Source organism: Calonectris borealis, chromosome 10 (genome assembly GCF_964195595.1).
Source record: "Calonectris borealis chromosome 10, bCalBor7.hap1.2, whole genome shotgun sequence".
NCBI lineage: Eukaryota > Metazoa > Chordata > Aves > Procellariiformes > Procellariidae > Calonectris > Calonectris borealis.
The window spans coordinates 12,920,875-12,939,474 of NC_134321.1; the positions used below are offsets into that span (position 1 = coordinate 12,920,875).

General features: G+C 53.2%; 1 protein-coding gene across 1 annotated transcript in view; it reads right to left on the reverse strand.

Annotated features, from left to right (window-relative positions):
* Nucleotides 1-646: 646 nt before the first annotated feature.
* Nucleotides 647-18,600, reverse strand: part of PLXNA1 (plexin A1) — a 106,569-nt gene continuing 88,615 nt past the window's right edge. Inside the window, exons 23-31 of the mRNA XM_075158888.1 lie at nucleotides 15,969-16,115; nucleotides 14,971-15,130; nucleotides 14,280-14,383; nucleotides 13,709-13,805; nucleotides 12,804-12,994; nucleotides 11,855-12,024; nucleotides 9,895-10,107; nucleotides 6,123-6,273; nucleotides 647-2,619 (exon numbers count right to left, since the gene is read on the reverse strand). Of these exons, the coding sequence (XP_075014989.1) occupies nucleotides 2,524-2,619; nucleotides 6,123-6,273; nucleotides 9,895-10,107; nucleotides 11,855-12,024; nucleotides 12,804-12,994; nucleotides 13,709-13,805; nucleotides 14,280-14,383; nucleotides 14,971-15,130; nucleotides 15,969-16,115 (1,329 nt within the window). The 3' untranslated portion in view covers nucleotides 647-2,523. The remainder of the gene's footprint in view (nucleotides 2,620-6,122; nucleotides 6,274-9,894; nucleotides 10,108-11,854; nucleotides 12,025-12,803; nucleotides 12,995-13,708; nucleotides 13,806-14,279; nucleotides 14,384-14,970; nucleotides 15,131-15,968; nucleotides 16,116-18,600) is intronic.

Consider the following 18,600-nt stretch of genomic DNA (forward strand, 5'->3'; position numbering starts at 1 on the left):
GAACCTCTGAAGTCCTTCTTTTTGCTTTGTTTTTGTTTTTTCTTTTGGACGAGAAAGTGACAAATTAATTTCAAATTAAAAAAAAAAAATAGATAACAGGTCTAAACAAACCTCTAATATTCAACACTTGCAGTTTTTTTGTTTTATGGTTTTTTTTTTTCTTCTGTTTCTTAAAAAGATCAACTCAGACTAAAATCTAGCACAGTCATGCAACAGCCCACAGCTCTCAGAAATCCAGCGACAGCTCGGGGTTCGTAGGTTTGGGAAACAATTATTACTTCTTTTTCAAACATAGTTTTGCTGTTGTGGTTGGGTTTTTTGTTGTTGGTTTTCTGGGTTTTTTTGTTGTTTTTTTTTTTTAATCAGCATCTTCTCCTTTCCCTCCTTATTAAAACAAAACAAAACCAAACAAAATTACAACATAATGAGAGATGTGCAGGCTTCAAACGATTGTTCTGCATGGTGAGAAAGGCTTGGAAATTTCTTCCAGACCATTTGGTATCCTTTTTTTTTTTTTTTTGTAGTTGTTGTTTGTTTTGTTTTAACTGGCTGTGTAAATTCATTTCATATTTATATTGGTTCGATTCTCCTTCAGTTAACTATACAGCACCCCACTGGGGCACGAGAATTAGATTGTAACCACATATATATATATACACACTTTTATTTTTTCTTTTTTAATTAAAAACTTCATTATTTCTCCCTCTCCCCCCCTTAACTTGCGATTTAAGGGAACGGACAGAAATCAGCTGGGCTTCTTTCCGCTTGGATTTCGACAGCCACCTGCTCCTGGCAGAGTTTGGCCCCGTCTGCCGTGGCCCGGGCAGCGACGGGAGCTCTCGGTACAGAAAAGGAAAGGGTTTTGCTCATTTTTTTGGAAGTTTTTGGTCACCTGCTGCCATTCCGGGCAGCATTCCGGCACCTTTTCATCTCTGGAAAGCACAAACCCGCGAGGATCTGACATTTCGAAGGGGGCAGCCGAGGGAGAGACCTCGGGTGTCCAGCGAACCCCTCGGCAGGGCGGAGGCGGCGGAGGGGAGATGGGGTGACAGCAAGGAGAGAAAGGGGGAGAAAGAAGGAAAAGACAGAGAAAGAAAGGTCAACCTTGGGCGGAAAGTCCTGCACACATTTGGGCTTCCCGGGTGGAGAGGCGGGCGATGGCCCCACGGTGGCCGAGCACCCCAGCCCCTCCGTGGGCTGGTCACCCAGCGGGGTTCGCCGGGGGGGATCCCGGTCAGGAGATGCAGAGGAGCTGCCTCCCCTTTCCCTGGGGATCTGGTCCCTTCCCCTGCATCAGCACAAAAAGATGATGGGGAGAAAAAAATAATAAAGAGGCTTCGCTAAAGCTGCTCCAGCACCAGGGGATCTGCCAAAAAAATCCAGGCCCCCAAGCCCCCGCAGCCGTCCTCAGCCCCACATCGTCCTGGGACAGGCAGGGGCAGGCAGCGCTGCCCAGACCTGCCCACGGCCACCGGACTGGGAAAACGAGGACGAGCTCAACAAAACACCAACCATCCCTCAGCGATCCCCCGGGAAAAGAAAAATCAACCTTGGGATCTCCCTTCCTCTCTGTTCGTGACCTCCAGAACCACTCCAGCAGCATTTAAATAAGAGCATCTATTCAGTTAACAAAACTCCCACCTTTTTTTTCGATTTTTTTTTTTTTCGCACTAAACAACATTCAAATAAAACATGGCACAGGACGTATTTTAGAAATATCAAAGCTCAGGGATTTCTCCCTTTCCTGCCCACCCCTACTGCCCCCACCCCCAAATCTCCCCAGCATCAGTTCTTTAGCTTCTTTTTTAAAACTGTTTTTGTTAGTTTGTTGCAAAAATTTAGACTCTTTTTTTTCCCCTCCCATTTTTTGTTATAATTTTTTTTCTTTAAATTAAAAATTTTGTTTGTCTCGTGTAAATTGTGCAAATATAGCAGTTAACACTAGTGGCAGAAGGCCAGAGAGAGAGAGAAGGGGGAAGAGACAGAAAAAGAGAGAGGAGGAGGAGGAGAGGGGGCGGACAGCTGGGGGGAAGGAGGAGAGAGCAAGTCAAGTACAGTAAAAATAGAGCCCACCCACCCTCCCTCCACCAAAGTAACAACAACATCCAAACGCCGTCCTAGAAAGCCCCGCGGTCCCGACCCTCCTTCCTTGCGGGCTCAGGGGCTCTGCCCGGGCAAGGGATGCCCAGTGGGTCCATGGGGCAGGCGACCCCCTTCTCCTCCGCCCGGCATCGCCTCTCTGCAAGGTCCCTGCTGCAGCCCGGTTGGATCGGGGGGGCTGTGTGTGTGTCAGGGGGTTTTATCGATGTTGCTGCTGTCGTCGGGATTTGTTTGTTTGTTTGTTTTTCCGCTAAAGCGCGAGGTTTCCTTGTTCATTCGTGGGAAGGGTGCGGAGGCGTGGTGGCTCCCCGGGGTCCGGCCGGCCCCAGCCCCAAAGTCTTCTTCTGCCCACGGCTGCCGCTGGCCGGCCCTGCCTCCTGCCGCCTCCGCTGCCCGGGATGCTGGCACCGCACCGCCGCCTCCTCAGCTGCTTAAGGCCATTGTGTCGATCGCCTGCTCCAGCTTACTCCGCAGCCGCTGCCGCCGGGCCTGCTCGTCCTTCTCCAACGCGGCTAAAATCTGGGGGAGAGAGGGGAGAAGAGAGCGTGACGAGATGCTCTCCTACCCAAAGCGGCTCCTCATTGCCCGTGGCCGTGCTGGATCATCGACGGCATCAGGGCATGGGGATGGGACCCCGTGGGAAGTGGCGCGTTCGTTCCCGTCCCTAACGGGGCCAGGAAAGGGCCGAAGGAGGCGCGAGGTGGAGGACACCGCTCTGGGTGCTGCCACCCCACAGGCAGAGCCTCCCGGGACCCCAAAAGGGCTGCAGTAACACCAGGGACCTGCTTCATGCTAACGAGAAGCCAGCCTGCACGTGAGGAAACGAAAAAAACAAATATCATCGTCAAATGGAGGGTGAGCCCCCAAACCAATACGACACCTTCCCACCACGTCCGTGACTCCAACAAAGCTAAAACGTCCTAGGGAGGCAGGGGCTGCGATTCAGAGTCCACAATCAAGCCACGAACTGGTTCCATGAGCACATAAAGACCAAATCCACGAGGCTTCAGCGGCCGCCAGTGGTAAAACCTCGCTCATCTCTCCCCATCTGTCCCCAGTGGACAACTGGGAGGCACTGGGGTGGTGAAGGGGGACACCAGCAAAGCCTGCCTCGCTGGGAGCCCTCAGTCCTGTGCAAGGGGTGCACCCACAGACATCCGAGGATGACTTCCCTCCCTTGAAATCTCCTTTCTCTAAACAAGCTCCCGGCCTTGATGACAGATCGCAGGGTGGAGGGACAGGCCCCTGCCCTGGGCTGGATGCGGCCATGCCCCCAGGGCCGGGGAAGGACTGGCCGCTGCGGGAGGGCGGAGGACGAGGCTCAGAGCGGGGAGAAGGGAATAACGAAGCATAAAATGAAGGGGCAGTTGCCCTCCCAGCAGCCAGGAGTCTCGTCTCACTAACATCATGCGAGCAGAGCAGAAAAGCTGATTTAAAAAAAACAAACCTGACAGAAATCTCATCTCCTCGGGTGAGCTAGCTGAAGAGAGCAAATTTTTTGCAATTAAATATCAAGGCATCCGTCAAAGGGGACTTGATTAACCATTTCATTGGCTGCATAATTGGAAACAAACTGTTGTATAATTAATAGACTTACTAGGAGGCAGGCAAAGTCCATCAGGAGCCCTACAGGTAACTTCTTAATGGGGAATCAGCTCCCTTTGATTAAGAGCTGCTGCAGCGCCGGCGGGCTGTGGAGCGGCGTGCGGGGCATGCTGTGCAGCATCCACCATGCTGCCATGCAGCGGCCTCCGGCCACCGACAGGCTCTGGCTCTCCGCCAGGCTTTTTGGGACAGGACCAGGCTGGTCCTTGTCTTCTGGGGCAGTAAGAGATGCCCGATGGAGAATCTCTTCCCAAAGGAAAGGGGAAAGCTGCATCACGACATCAGGTCCCAAGGAGGGGAAAATTCACCAGCGAGAGCCAGGCACATCTGATTTACCTCCCCTGGCAGCAACGACGCTGGGCTGCAGCTGGACTCAGGAGAGCTCATAGATTCTGCCACAAAACCTGCTGCCGGGGACAATCCCCCGGCATCCATCTCCGCAGCCGCTGTCGGCCGTCACGCTACATGCGGAATAAAATAACTATAATAACACTCATGCAGAAATCAAAACCCCACATGCCTGAAAGGTGGCTGAGCTGCAACCAAATGAGATTGGTCTGAGAAGTGGAAGAGGAGCCTCTTCCCCCCACCCGCCGCCTCCGCCTCTCCCGATAAGACAGCTGTGTATCCTGGGATGCTGAGGTGTCGAAAGATTCACAACCTGCCCCTGCATTTATTTGCTCCTCTTTTATCTCGCTTACGGAAACAATGCAGTCGAAGGAAACCTGTGCCGAGCGTAGAAAGAGACCCAGGTTTGTCACCTGCTGTAAGGAGCCAGGACCACTGATTACCAAGATGCAAGTACCCAAATGAAAATTAATTATGATTTTCATTCACAGCCAATGACAGCATATTATTGCACTGAACAACAGGAAAAATTATTCTCTCCCATTTTGCATCAAAGAGGGTGCAATCGGGCTGCATATAATTGTGCTTAATGAATGAAAACAAACAAAGGGAACAGCTGCGATTTATTAATCCCATTACAAATAATAAAAGAAGTTCCTAAGAGCTGTGAACACACTTGTGATGCTCGGAGAGTGGGCGACAGCAAGACACTCAACAGATGTCAGGCTACCGTTAGTGGGCAAGAAGAGGACCTGTGCCCCTAAAGAGCAGCTCATTAATGCCACATGGTCCCCTTCCTCCTCTTGCCCAGGGCTTGGAGGATTTATTTAAGGCTTGGGAGACTTTTAGCCTGGAGGAAGCGAGCACTTGATGGTGGCTGAAGGATGACGGCTGCTCCACAGCAGTTCTAGATCCTCCAGAATGCTCCTCTTCCACTCTCGTGGTAGCCGCAGAGCTGTTGTACAAACTGTACAACACTATGACCAACTCATCACACAGAGCTATGGAGGCCTCCTGAATGTGCCATCCCAAGTCATCTGGGGAGTGGCACAGAGGTCCCACCAGCATGGTCACCAGTACATGGCCACCAGCTGCACGGTGACCACCACGCAGCACCTTCCCAAGCACCAGGGTTTCCTCCCATCCCTGTAGGCAAGCCAGGCCCTCCTCCTCCTCCTCACTCCTGCAAAGCACCCAGCTCCACAGGGATTTTGGCCACTACGGTCCCAGCGCTGACCTTAGACCCAGGGGCCAGGTCTGCTACAACCTGCCCATGGACTCCCTAAATTCACACCTCAAAGAGGCGCTGGGAGATGCCTCTCGGGATTGCTGCAGGGTACGACGGGGACCCCGTTTCCTCCCCCTGCGGGGTGAGAGGCCGGCTCTCCCGGCTCTCTCTGAGCGAGGAGATGTTCTGGCACTCTGTCACCTAAATAAGCCACTATCCATGCACAGTCGTCAATCCCCTTTATTGGGACAATAAAACCTATACTATGATGTTATATGTATAGATCCATATTTTACTGTAGTTACATATTTTATTGCTTTAATAAAGAGATGCGGGATGTGGATTTGAGCGGTGCTTTACGAAGTTAATTTGTGTAAATTACAACAGAGGGGATTTTAACCATTCTTACTGATGTTCACAAAGCAAGCACTGAAGAGGCCATCACATCCTCTAGCAATCCGGGGAGCGGAGCCAAGACGCCGCCTGTACAATCACATGGCGTTGGTATTGCCGCGGCACCGGGCCGGTGGCGGCAGATAGGGGAGGCACACTGAGGTAACACCGCGAACTCTGCAGCCCCACGGAGCTCAGGTACCAAATGTGGAGAAAACCAGGTGTTTCTCACATTACTCACTGCAGAAAATACAGGGAGCAAAGCACTGCCTACACCAGCGCCTTCCAAACCTTTCCTTCCCCGCCAGCCCAAGCAGAGACACGGACTATGTTGCTCTCTCGCATTTCACAGGGTGTTTTTCTATAGGAAAAAGCAGCGGACTGCAGAAATGCTGGCAAACAGACACAGCTCGCAGCCCAGGTTTGACTCCCCACCACCGCATCTTACCTCATCCTTGTACTTGGTGATGTAGGAGTAGATCTCATGCAGCGCGCTCATACTGTTGAACTGGCTGAGGTGTAACCGTGACTGCTCCGCCAGGTACGCGCTCATGTCCTGGTCACTGATCGCTGGCATTTTAGCTATATCTGCATAATATCTGCAAGGGAGAAACAGAAGAGTTGGTCAGAAATAGGGTCAGACAGAAGGGCAGGGTCCCCGCCGCAACGCTCACTGAGAACAGCCACGGGAGAGGCAAGGCGAAGAGCAGCTTGCCTCCGAGCGGTGACATACCGCCATCACCCATTATAACGCCGCTGCTCGTCAAGAGGTCTCTGAGCACTCTGCGGAGCGGTCAGCACCATTAGGAACACGCTCCCGATGGAGCAGCGTGCCCAGCCCAGCCCAGCTCACCAAGCTGGGAAACCAGGAGCTGCTGCCCGGAGGGATTTCCCACCCTCTCCTAAACCACACGTTTTTCCTCCTTCCCATCCCGTTGGCATGTTTTGCCACCAAACCGCATCCACCAGAATCCTCCATGCCTGCAGCGACACGTAAGGCTTTGCTACCATTCTCCTAAGGTCACCGTGTCGCTAAAGCCAGTGATGCCCCTTTGCGTTCAATTAAATACTTGGTGCGTGAACACAAGACAAGGTCACAGCCAGCCCTTGCAGTGATACACGCCCGCGTGGTTACGTCTTCCTCAGCAACAGGCATTCAACACTGCCTATGACCGCCGCTGGCCATGCTCAGAAGTTACCGCTCACCAAAAAGCTACGAGGAGCTTTCGTTTTCAGTGAAAACTGAGGTTCCGCAGGCACGTCTGTGAACTCAAAGGATCCCGGGCAGCAGAGGAAGTAGCTGATGTCTTAGGGCGTGCCTGGGTCAAACGACTTGGTGCTTTCCTGCCTTCCTTGTGCTTCTCTGATGGTTACTACCAGCAGAATACTAACTTACATTTCCTAGGACACCATAAGATTTGCAGCCCTATCCCATAGCTGCCTCACTGATGTGCTCAGCAAATACAGGGAAACCCAGACACAGCTTATATGGTCCAGAATCGTAGTGGAAAAACAGAATATCCAACAGGGTATTCATCAAAACCCGGGGAGAACGAAGTGGCAGCATCCCATTGCAGCAGGAGGGTTACACCAAGCAGATGCACCAATGGACTGGCTGCTGAGGTCCTTTTGGAAACCAGGGTTGTGTCCACAGGCCTCTATTAAAAAAGAAACCCTACCCACAGCAAACGAGCCTGGCCGCTCCCACCACCTGGAAACACAGAATGCCAGTCTCTCCCAGGTTTGCTTTACTCCTCATGACTCCTCACTCAGTGAAGTTTCTGGTACAGTGATTAGCATCATTAGCATCATCAGCCGAACGCTGAGATGGAACACATGGCTGAAGCACTTGGATAGGAGCAGATGGCAGCCAGACCACTCAAGGAGATGAATACGAGGATCCACTCCACCCCACGGCGCTGAACTCGGCTAGTGATAAAATACTTGAGCAGTTTTTATAAGGAGGCTCATTCACACCCAGAAAGTGATGCGAGAGATTTCCTGGATGCTGCCAAGAGAGCAGTGGTCTGAGGTGCGGACCTCTGACTAAACCAGGCATCAAGAGATCTGCTACGCTGCTAGAGAGATCACCCCCGGAGTGACGTCTCCTAAAGCTGACATTACTTCTACCTGTGCTGAGGAATATTAGGGACAATATGCCCAACCTTCTCAGTTCCAGCCAGCTTTGATTAGCAAAGAAAACCCATAGACATCATCCTGGCCACCCTTTAACTCCATAGGTGAAGGCCCCTGTGAGGAGGGACTCGTGGGAGATGAACGTACAAGGGAGACCTGCTGAAGAAGAAAGCTTTTGTGGCTGCCACAACAAGATGTCCAGGTAACGTGCAGCAGTTTTACGTTCCGGGTTTTATCATGACACAGAGAATGGCAGGAAACCATCATTTTTCAATACAAGTGTGCGTGGCTTGTGTGGACCAAGATCCCAGCCACACCTACCATTTCCAGAGGACACCTCCACAGCCGTGACCCCGGCAGCAGACCCCTTTGGTTTCCCCGGGCTCCCCACCTCCCAAGCCCTTTACCGTGCTATTCCTGCCTCAGACTGGCAGGATGCCCTTTTTTCAGCTGGTGCCTGAACCGAGGCGGCAGACAGACCTCCTGTTGGGACTCGCAGTCCCACTCAGCCGCCCACGCATCGCTCCCATCCTGCCTCTGCAAAGCTTTGTGACAAAAGCCAGAAATGCTGATTACGCCGTAAATCCCTGCAGCAGAGGAGCAGTAGGAGACGCAGTCGCACCCTGCACAGGGCAGCTCTGCCCCCTGCTCGGCTGCCTCTGGGACCATACCGGCAGTAAGCGACGGCAGCAACATCTGTCACCGGTGAGATCTCCCACCTCCTCCCCAGGGACACAGCACGTCTAGACCGATGTTTAACTCTGGAATGGTTTTATACCTTTTTTTCCTCTGGGCACACACAGAGCTGAATATTTTTGTCACAGAGATGGCAAGGTCAGAGAAATTCACCTTATGAAGTCTGTGATGTTCTTACGGGACCCCACTCCAAAGCCCCCTCCAGCCCCCCACAAAGAACTTTCTCCTATTACAATGCAGCTCATCTCTCATCTCAGCCATCATCTTTCAGGGGCACCTTTTCTTCTGATCCAAGCCCTATCTTCCTCGAGGGAAGAAGCTTGTCTTTGTACCTGCCTGCAAAGCACCAGGCATGCCAACGGGGCGACAAAAATAACTGTGTACAAGCAAGTATCCGAAGGATGATTTAGGCTACAAAGTCCCATGCTTGCAAACTAGAGAATATGACACTTATTGTTGCCTGGACATCTTTCATTTGGTTCATTCTGTATCCAGTCTAGATGCTGAAAAAGGGAAGGGTGCTCAGTTAAAAAAAAAAAAAAAAAAAGAGAGAGCATGATCTATAGCACAGCATATCAGCACAAGGGGAAAGTTGCATCAGCAACCTGAAATCTGCCATTTTTTAAGCTTGATGAAGTCCCACTTCACAAGACAGCAACATTTTAACAGTAGCTCTATTTGAAGGGCTTTGGAGGACATCTCCTAGGTTTCTCTCCCAAAAGGATAAAGCTAAACACAGCATTATGCCTGAGCGCATCAATTTGCAATCAGTAACATTCAAACCCTGAACCTTTAACACTGCATTAATTCAGCGGGACAGAAGGATGTCTCTCATCAGCTAACAGTGAAGGTGGAGGGTGTCGGGAGGAGTCAGGGGACCTGCTCCTCTCCCTGCTCCTCGGCACAGCGACAGCAGCCCGAGCGCTGCCTCAGAGCACGTGCTCTCATCAGGATCCCAGGCGAGATGTACAATGGATGAGAGATGGGAAATGGTAATTTTCAGCCATCTCAGCAAAACTTGTGTGTATTGTCATGGTACAAAAAAGGCACTTCTCTAGTCCAAGGCTGACTTCTCACTGCTCTTCAAAAGCAATCAAGGGAGGTGTTAGCAATTCCCTAGTACAGACCAAGTTTTTACAACAGAAAACATCAGACAACCTAAAAGCAGAGGTTGCTCTGTCAAACAGTCATTGCAAACCCATTCCAGGAGACAATCACGAGAAAGCATCATCTTCCAAACGAGAGGATCACCTTCTGCAAGCGTTAATATGATCCCTCTTCAGACAGCTGCCAAGAGGAGTCTTCCCAACGACCTAAGTCCTCACACCCACGTACGTCCACTGTAAGTCCTCCAGGTGACGCAAGGAGCTATTGCCAGGTCTACTCACCTTTCTACCCAGCTCTTGTAGTTGGGGATGTCCTTGGCGTACAGTAGTTTGTTGGAGGGAGAGTCTTTTCCTAGCTTGTGCTCAGAAGTTGAGCAGGAGTCCATGAATGTCTGAGCCACCACGGATAGGCAGGCATCAGTAATACTGTTCTTGTGAATGTCGAACACAAACTGGGGGTTCTTAATCACATTCACCCAAAAACGTAGAGGTAGACTGAGGGAAGAAGGAAACAGGAGTCAGCACCTGAACCAACCTCTACATCGCAGCCAGCACACACGCATCTCCAGTTGCGGAGGAGGAGCTCCCCGCGACCCAGAATTGGGCAGGATGCTTTTCCCAGCACCCCAGGAATGCAAACAACCTGGGGCAAACGGCTGTTCCCCTCTGCCCCATTGCAATACCACCTCCTCTGCCCACCCCCACGTAGCCACAGCTCTCTGTGGAGAAATTCCTCAGCGCTGCCAACATCTCCAAAGGCAAACCAGGGCAGCGCCGATCTGCGGTTTCTCCAAAGATCCACTCGTAGTGAAGAGCCCTTGCTGAGCCCATGGGTCAAACCAGGCACGGTCCCCTTCTCTCGCATCAATAAGCCTGTCTGCAGTGCCGTGTGGCACTTCATCTCTCGTGTTGGAGGAGGGGATTAACTGGACTCCTCAAGAGACTCATTAGCACATTTAACACCAGAGGAGAATTTAGGCAGCCTCAGATGCTGGAAATAAAGCTCCCAGCTGTAGAGGCAGCGGGTCTCCTGGCCAGCCACCGACTGGATGTTTGCTGCGTGCTGACACAGGTGCCACTCTTCATGGCTCCATTTCCCAATCCTGCTGCCCCTCTCCTCTCCCAGGAGCATCTCAGGGTCTCCGCCCATCAGAAAGCCTCTCTGCTCTATCATCCCTCAACACCCAGCGAATGCTTTTATCTTAGACAAAACACACTTCATTCCCCAGGACTTTCCTAATGAGGGTACTGGGTGCATGTACATATTTCATTTGTGAAGGGAATGGCCTCGAGAAATTAGCTCCACACATCGAATTAGTGCCCAGAGATAAGCACAGGCATTAGTATGCAGGAGTCTGCATGCCCAGCCCCTGCGGAGCGGGGCTTTTTTTTTCCTCCCTTGCCTTTCACTCCTTCTTTTAATATAGAAAGCCAAGTTATAAATCAGTTCCAAGCACTTCTGCGCTCTCACATCTCCATTTAAAAATGTTTCTTTTCCTGCCCTGCTAATTGCCAACAGTTACTGAACTATACAAAAGCAATTTGGCTGCCATTTAACAAATGCCAGACACAGGAATGTACGTACCCGTCTCCAGTAACGGCAAGATCAGAGAGATGAAATCAGTGAGGCAGCAGAAAAGAAAAATGCTGAGGGGGGCTGCGGAGCAGGAGCCAACGCCTGCTCAGCCCCGGCCCCAGCACGGCACTTACAGAGGTCTCATCAGCCGCTCCGCCCCGCTTTTCAGGGAGCGATTAGCAGAGCCGATGGGCTGGCTCTGCGGGCGAGCTTATGGAGGATGCATACACGGCTTTACGCTGACTTCGTTAGGACACGCTCGGCTGAGCGACAGGAAAAAGCGTAGAAACACCTTTAGGACAGCCAAGATGAGAATTGGGGCTGGCATCTCCGGAGGAGCCCGGAGGATGGGGAAGCCCGAGCTGCCTTTGCTCAAGGTGAGACGGGAACAGAGCCGCTGCGGTCCTCGGCCAACTCCAGCCGTGAGGGGGAGCGTGGTGCCCGGGATTTGGGGATGGAAGGGCTGAGGGAGCATTGCATTCCTGGGATTTTTTTCTGCTGCAGGAAGGCATGCAAGGGATTTACCCACACCCGAAATACAGAGATATGGGCCTCTCTTGTCCTGGATCATTTCCAGGGACATATTTCTGCTCCCTGTGGGAGGGGTTGGAAGTATCATTAGCTGTGATATCGTTAGCCCCCCGTCCCACTGCCCCTCTCCATTACCAGTTACTCTTCCAGGTGTGCCTGACATCGTAATCATTGATCTGATGCTTATCAGCTTGTTCATCCAGGAAATCAAACATGTATTTGATGGCGAGGGGCAGCGCGCTCCCACGATGGGCTGTGCTGAAGATGGTCTCAAACAGGTCATCCACGAATTTCTGCAGGGTGCCCTGAGGAGGAGAAAGAGAGAAGGCCCGCTCAGCAACACCCAGCACCAGGAGAGAGATGAGCCTTTAACTAAAGATCGGCCTTTAAACAAATTCCCTTCTATTTCTACCACCTGGAAGAGAAGCACAGTATAGTCTGTGTAACCCTACTGGTTCTCAGTGGTTTATACTGGGAAACAGACACTGCAGTGATTAAGTACCTCCTTCACTGCATGATCTGGCACGCTAAAAGCATACAAATAAAAACACCATACAGAGCAAAACCCAAGTGAATGTATGTCATATCATGACCTTTTTTGGGTCCCATTAAGGTACCCAAGACCTGATGACAGACATCGCTGAACAAGCCCTTGTCCCACGAGGCAGGGAGCCAAGTCACAGGGGAGATGGCCGAGCCCAGTCCTTGCAATCCTGAGCCAGCACCTTCAGCACAGCCCTCGCTCCTCTCTAGGGACATCTCAGGCACACAGCACCCGCTCAGCACTAGAGAAGGTTTTGTATGCGCTGAGGGAAGGGGAACCTGCTGCGATGCCAAATGCCCCAGGTAATTACCCTTCCCACAGCACTGATTTTGTAGCTTTATCTCAAACACCAAAGGGGATGAGGCGCCTGCCCCAGGGCATCTCTGCTTTGCAGTCCAGCAGCTGCTCAAGGATACAGGGAACAGTAAAAACACCAAAGAGTGCAAAAAGCAAATAGGAAAATCCACTCAAGGGATATTCACTGAGGGTTTTGACACACAAAAACATCACCTCCAGCAGCTCTGCGTCTCTGGGCCATACCTTGGTGGCTAACAGGCGGGTCAGGTAGATTTCAGAAACCATCTTGCTGCCCCGGTCGCCCTCCCGCTGGTCCATGTGGTCGTGGTTTTTCACCAGGTGCCAGAGCTTGGTGCCGCTCTCCAGGTCGGGGGTGATCATGGGGGTCCGCGAGCGCAGGCTGTCGGGGCTGCTGGCTGTCCGCAGCATGCTCTCTGCAAGCACCGAGCAGAGGGGGACGCTCGTACCCTGCCCACCTCCGCCTCGCCGCCAGCCCCTCCATCCCCCTTCCCTCCACTGTGGCTTCAGGGCACATCACGGCCATGAAACGGGAGCTTTGGGATCCCGCCTCTGCAGTCACCATGGATTGGGAGCTCTGCTGGGATCGTCCTCACAGGCTGCTGGGCTACATTCAAGCCTGGCTGATGTACAGGAGCCAGGATCATGGTGGAAGGGTTTCTGGGATCATCGTGGAAGGGTTTCTGCAGAGGTCTGTCCTGCTCCCAGCACGCAGGTGCCCCCTGTGTCTCTCTGAGCTGACCACACTATTCCCTTCCAAACCAAGGCTGAAGTACTCTTGCCAGCATGTTCGCTGCAGTCCTCCACTCTGCTCATTTAAGTGCAAAGTGCCCCTGTGCCTATTTTAGTTAGATTTCAGGGGAATAAAAGGGAGGGGATCCCTTAGCAGCAGCCATCTGACACGGTCTTTCTCCCCTGAGTCTAACACGTTGCAAAGAGAGATGCCTCCGAGGGCATCTGCTCCCTCTCCAACACCAGAATAGACAGCATGGTGCAGGAGATCTGGGGGTTTGGAGGACCTCGTTCACGTGAGCCACAGTTACAATCGCCTGCCCTGTGTCTTGGTCTGCAAGCCCGGCCCGGTGCTGCCTCCCCTGCCAGCACAGTGGAGGATGCCCCTGTGCACTCACCGTATCTGCTGAGGGACTTGGTGAAGGTGGAGGAGTTGGAGATGTTGTACGCTGAGTTCTGCTTGGGCACCAGCGCTACCGAGGAGCCGTCTGTCACCTGGGGGCAGAGATGGCGTGAGCAGGCTGCGATACCAGAGAGGCACAAGAGCAACAGCCCCACAGCAGGGAGAAACCAGCCCAGGAGGGATGAAGCTACACTCCACCCCACCCCTGGGACATCCATCTCCAGCAAAGACCTACATATCTACCTCCGCGACAGCTCGGGGGAATGGGTCAGAACAGGAACACACCAGAAACCTTGGCATGAAAATGGCAAAGATCAGAGCAGGAAACAGCCTCTATGAGTGCTGGAGATGCCCCGCTTAGTGCTTCCTTGAACGAAAGGACCATAAACATGGGGCCCAGTCAGGAAAGTGACTGCAGACCTCCTGGCCATGCCCCTGCATGAGCAGCACGGTCTATAGAGCTGAGCCCAGGCCCTGACCAAGCTGAGCAGGGAGAAGAGATGAGAGATGCTCAGACTCAAAGCAGCTGGTAACTGCTCAGTGCTCTCCACCATGGACAGCCTTACCTGGTAGTGGGCCAGGGTGTTTAGCCTCTTCCAGTCATTGTCGATCTTTGTGGTGACATCTTCATCCTGCAGTATGATCCGGGCCATCCTGCCCTGTCGCCACTCTGTCCCCATGAGGGAGAAGGGCTCGTGGTTAGTGGGGGGCTTGGAGCACAGAGCCAAGGCGAGGGTAGGAGCACAGTCTGGGCATCAACAGAAGAACCCTCCTACCACCTTTTGAACTCCAGGACTAACGACTGTCAATATGGTGTTGGGCAAAAGCTGTTTCTCAGTACTCAAGGAAAGACAGCATTGATTTGACCCTGGTGACCGTTTCCTTTGCTCCTCTCCTCTTCATTCTCCTGCCCCTCCTTTAAGAACAGGACTATTAACACTGTTCTTAACTATTGCTGTCCTCCTTGGACCTCAGCCACCTCAAGCCTGCAAACCAGACCACAGCCAGAGCCGAGGAGGCTCCTCTCCCCATCCTCTCTACTGGCAGGACCCACACTCTCATGCCAGGTGTCCCCACACAGAGTTAGTGCCACCAGCACAGCAAAAGCGGACTGGACAAGCACAAATGCTCCGGTCCTGCCCGGTCCCCTCTCCTGTAGAAGACAGGGATTTTCCTGCCCTGAACAGGTTTTTTTGGCACTTCTGCTCTTGGTCACATCCCTGCTCCCCACAGGGAAGAGCTTGGCCTCTCTCTTACCCAGGTCCATGTCTCCGGCTTTGGGTCGCTGGGAATAGGGCACCCCCTTGTAGACGGCGTCCAGCAGCTTCTCTTTCACCTGTGTGATGGTGTCGCAGTTCAGCACCTTGACAGGGATCTCTGGGGCGTTCTCATTCTCGGGGTTCACACAGTTGAGGGTCTGCGCAGCACGAGGGCAGAAAGACTCAAGTGAGAGGTTGTGACGCACTGGCTGCAAAGGCAGGTCCAAGGACGCGGGGCTACAGCTGTCTACAGGCTATGTCTTCTCACCTCCCGGGCCACTGCGGAGTTGCAGCCACATGGCACATTCCTGCTCCCCCTTTCTCCCCCCCTCTCCCCGCCACCCTCAAATCTCCAGCTATTCCCAGAAAGGCAGCACAGTGTCAGAGAAGGAATCCTGGGCCAGCAAACCATGCCCAACTCACCAAAACCTGTCTAGCCTGAGCGATGCCTGGGCACGCTCTACTCCTCTCCCAACCCCACCCCAGCGGAGATGGAGGTGGTGAAAAGCCAGCTGGAGGCTCAGCCAGAGGAAGGGCCTGGTTTATCATTCAGCTGGACAGAGGAGATGGCTCACATGGAGGAAGAGAAGTATCTCTCCATCTCCTGCAGTAATCTCAAGGCTCTAACTTTGATCCCCACCCAACAGGAGCCACTGGCTGCTCCAGGTAGCATGTGCTCAACAGCATCTCTGGCCCCATATCTGTCAGGGCCATGGGGTTTGCTGGGAGAGGCGTGGAGGGGGATTCAGTTCATGTTTGGCTTTCTCAGCTCCATGGCAAGAGCAAACCTTGCCATGCAAAGGCCTCGTTTCTGACCCTAGCTGAGATGGGCACCACACAGAGAGGGCAAGAGGCACCCCAAAGATGCTGGAGAGAAGAAAAAGAGACAAACCACTCTCTGCAAAGTAGTTTGGGTGCCTCCAAGATCTTGTTAAATAGCTGGATCTAGCAGTCCTAGCAAGCACCAGTACCAGTGAGGCTTCCGCTTGCACTAACCAGCATTTTGTAGTCAATCTGCTGCCGGATAAGCTTGTCTTCACTGAGGGAGTAGCGAGCCTCTCCTGTGATGGCATCAATGGGTCCCTTCTCCATCTGCTGCTTGATGGCGCAGTAGAGCATGAAGAGCGGTTCCCCAGCACACTCCTGCGGGACAGGGGATGGAGGAGAGGGAGAGAGAGGGGTGAGAAGGTGCCAGGCACCAGCTTTACATTTCAAGAACCACCACCGTGTCAGGAGCCTCCTGTGGCCCTGCAGCATCGAGGCACTTATGTGGCTTTATAAAGAGTCTCGAGCCCTTGCTCAAGACTGCAAGGAAGCGGGCACATGGCAAAATTCATCCCGTGAAGGAACTCATTCTCTCCTTCCAAGCCCACTGGAGGTTGTTCCCTTGTCTGTCAACCCCTAGGCTCAGCTTCCCAGAGTTTCCAGATGCTCCCCAGTGAATTCTGCTCATTCTACAGGCCAAAAATAAGCTAAAAAGGTTAAATTCAGGGCTAGTGAAGAGCAGGTTGGGCCTGGGGACCTCGTGTATGCGATATAGCCTATCTTTTGAGCTGGTCCAGCCTGAGGACTGGAAAGGCCACGCTGCAGTGGGACAGCCTGGGGGCTCTTGCCCAGGTATCACGATGCAGTTCAGGCATCTGCCAGGAGCCTAGTCTCACATGAGAGAAGGTCAAAGGAGGTTTCTCCATATGACGGCTAGGCACAGCCAGCCAGATCCACTGGGAAAGAAAAGCAAGAGAGCAGCTCACTGACAAACCTACCCCGAGTCTCCAGTTGATGGAGGGGACCAGGCAATGAGGTTTCCTGCAGGTAAACCATTTGCCACCTATATGTCCCCACTGCCAAACCCCTACAGTCAGAGCCAGCTTTAGCCATCAGCCAGAGCCACATCAGCATCTATCTCATAGGTGGGAGGAAGGGAGAGGCAAACTGGACCAGACACTTCCCCTGAAGATGCTGGATGCTGGAACTGCAGCAACCCAAGAACAGCAAAGGATCCACCAAGGTTGGAGGCACCAACCAGCCTGAAGCCATGAGTTGGCGTAGGGGGGCTGGAAGTAGACACCCCTTTATCACCCAGGGCCCAAACCTCTCCCCTGAGCTGCATCCCAATGAGCCCTTCCAGATACAGGCATTAGCCCTAAGGGAGAAAAAAGGGTAGGATGGGAGCAGAGAGGACGGGGAGAAGTCCCAGCAGATTTTACCCCATCAGCCCTCGCCCCTCCCTCCCGGCCGCCTCACAAATAAATTGTACTTTGGTGCAAAGTGCGGCTGCTCTCCCTGTCACCATATGCTGTTAGCATCTCGTTAGCATCTGCAGTAATTAAAGAGACAGCTGCTAACGAGCAGGAACAGGCATACATCATCCCCAGACCTTCCAACAACACGCCTGTCTTTGAAATTATGTTTCATTTGCAAACTTGGCTTCATTAAGTCAGCTTGGAAAAGTGAGAGACCCAAGGTGGGTGCTATGCTGCGCATTACCAGCTGCCCAGCAAGGCAGGAGTGCCAGGCTGGCCACACAGCAGTGAGCCCCCAGGCACCCCGAGCCCACCCCTCCAGCTGCGGTGGAAAGACTCGAGTGTCTTCTTTTGGTTGCTTGTAAAAACTCCTCATAAAACTTCCAGGTCTGCGGAAGTGGTGTGGATGGAGGATACCTTGGAGCGGGACTCCTACTCAAATCTGGCATGGCTGCTCCCGTCTCAGCCCACAGATTCCCCCTCTCAGGCGAGGCACGGTTACTGCCCCTCTCCGTCTGCAGCTCTGCACCCCCCCAGGGACCCCCACTGAGAGAGGTCGGTTCAGCCCTTCTCACACTGGCGGCCCAGTTGCAGTCCAGGCATCACAGCATCACCTCCTCCGCTGGTCGGACGTCGGCCAGGCTGATGGGGGATAAATCTCTTCTAGGGTGCGTGTATTAGAGCTGGCCCTATGGCCTCCCCAGAGGGATGGAGGCATCAGTGGTCCTGCTGATGGGTACGTCACTCCTCCAGCACCATGCAGGCTTTTGGGGGGTCCTGCGTGCCCCAGGATCCTGGTCTCCTTCTGACCTGTTTGGCACCCTGTCAACAGAAACAGCCCCTCTGCCCTGTCCCCCTGACTCTGCGCATCCTCCACGTTCCAGCTTGGCATCCCCGCCTGTTCCAAATGTGGGTCCTACCTCTAAAATCTAAAACCTCACTCCCAATCTCACTGTCCCAACCGGCTCTTGAGGACCGGGGCCGAGATGCTGCCGTGGGTCACAGCTCACTGAGCCACAACAGATGAGGATGGTTTAGGGCTCGTCCCTGACAGAGACCAACAAAATGAACGGGGAGCACAGAAACCGGTGCCAGGCAGTTGCGCCGAGATGATCTCCATCGGGTGAGACACAGGAGGGGACCGCTGAGATGGGGCCAGGCGGCCCCGCAGGTTGATGGAGGGCAGCCTGCCCCCCAAAACGCAGCCGTGCCCACGCTGCCAGCCCCGATGCAGTTTGCTCACTGAGTGAGGGGGCTCTGGGGGGGCTCTCCGTGTGAGCCGAGCTGAGGAGGGCGGCTGCGAACACCCTGTGCATGCACGCGTCGGTACGTTGGGAGCAGGCTGAGGCGAGCCAGCTAACACTCAAACTGTCTTATTGACTAGA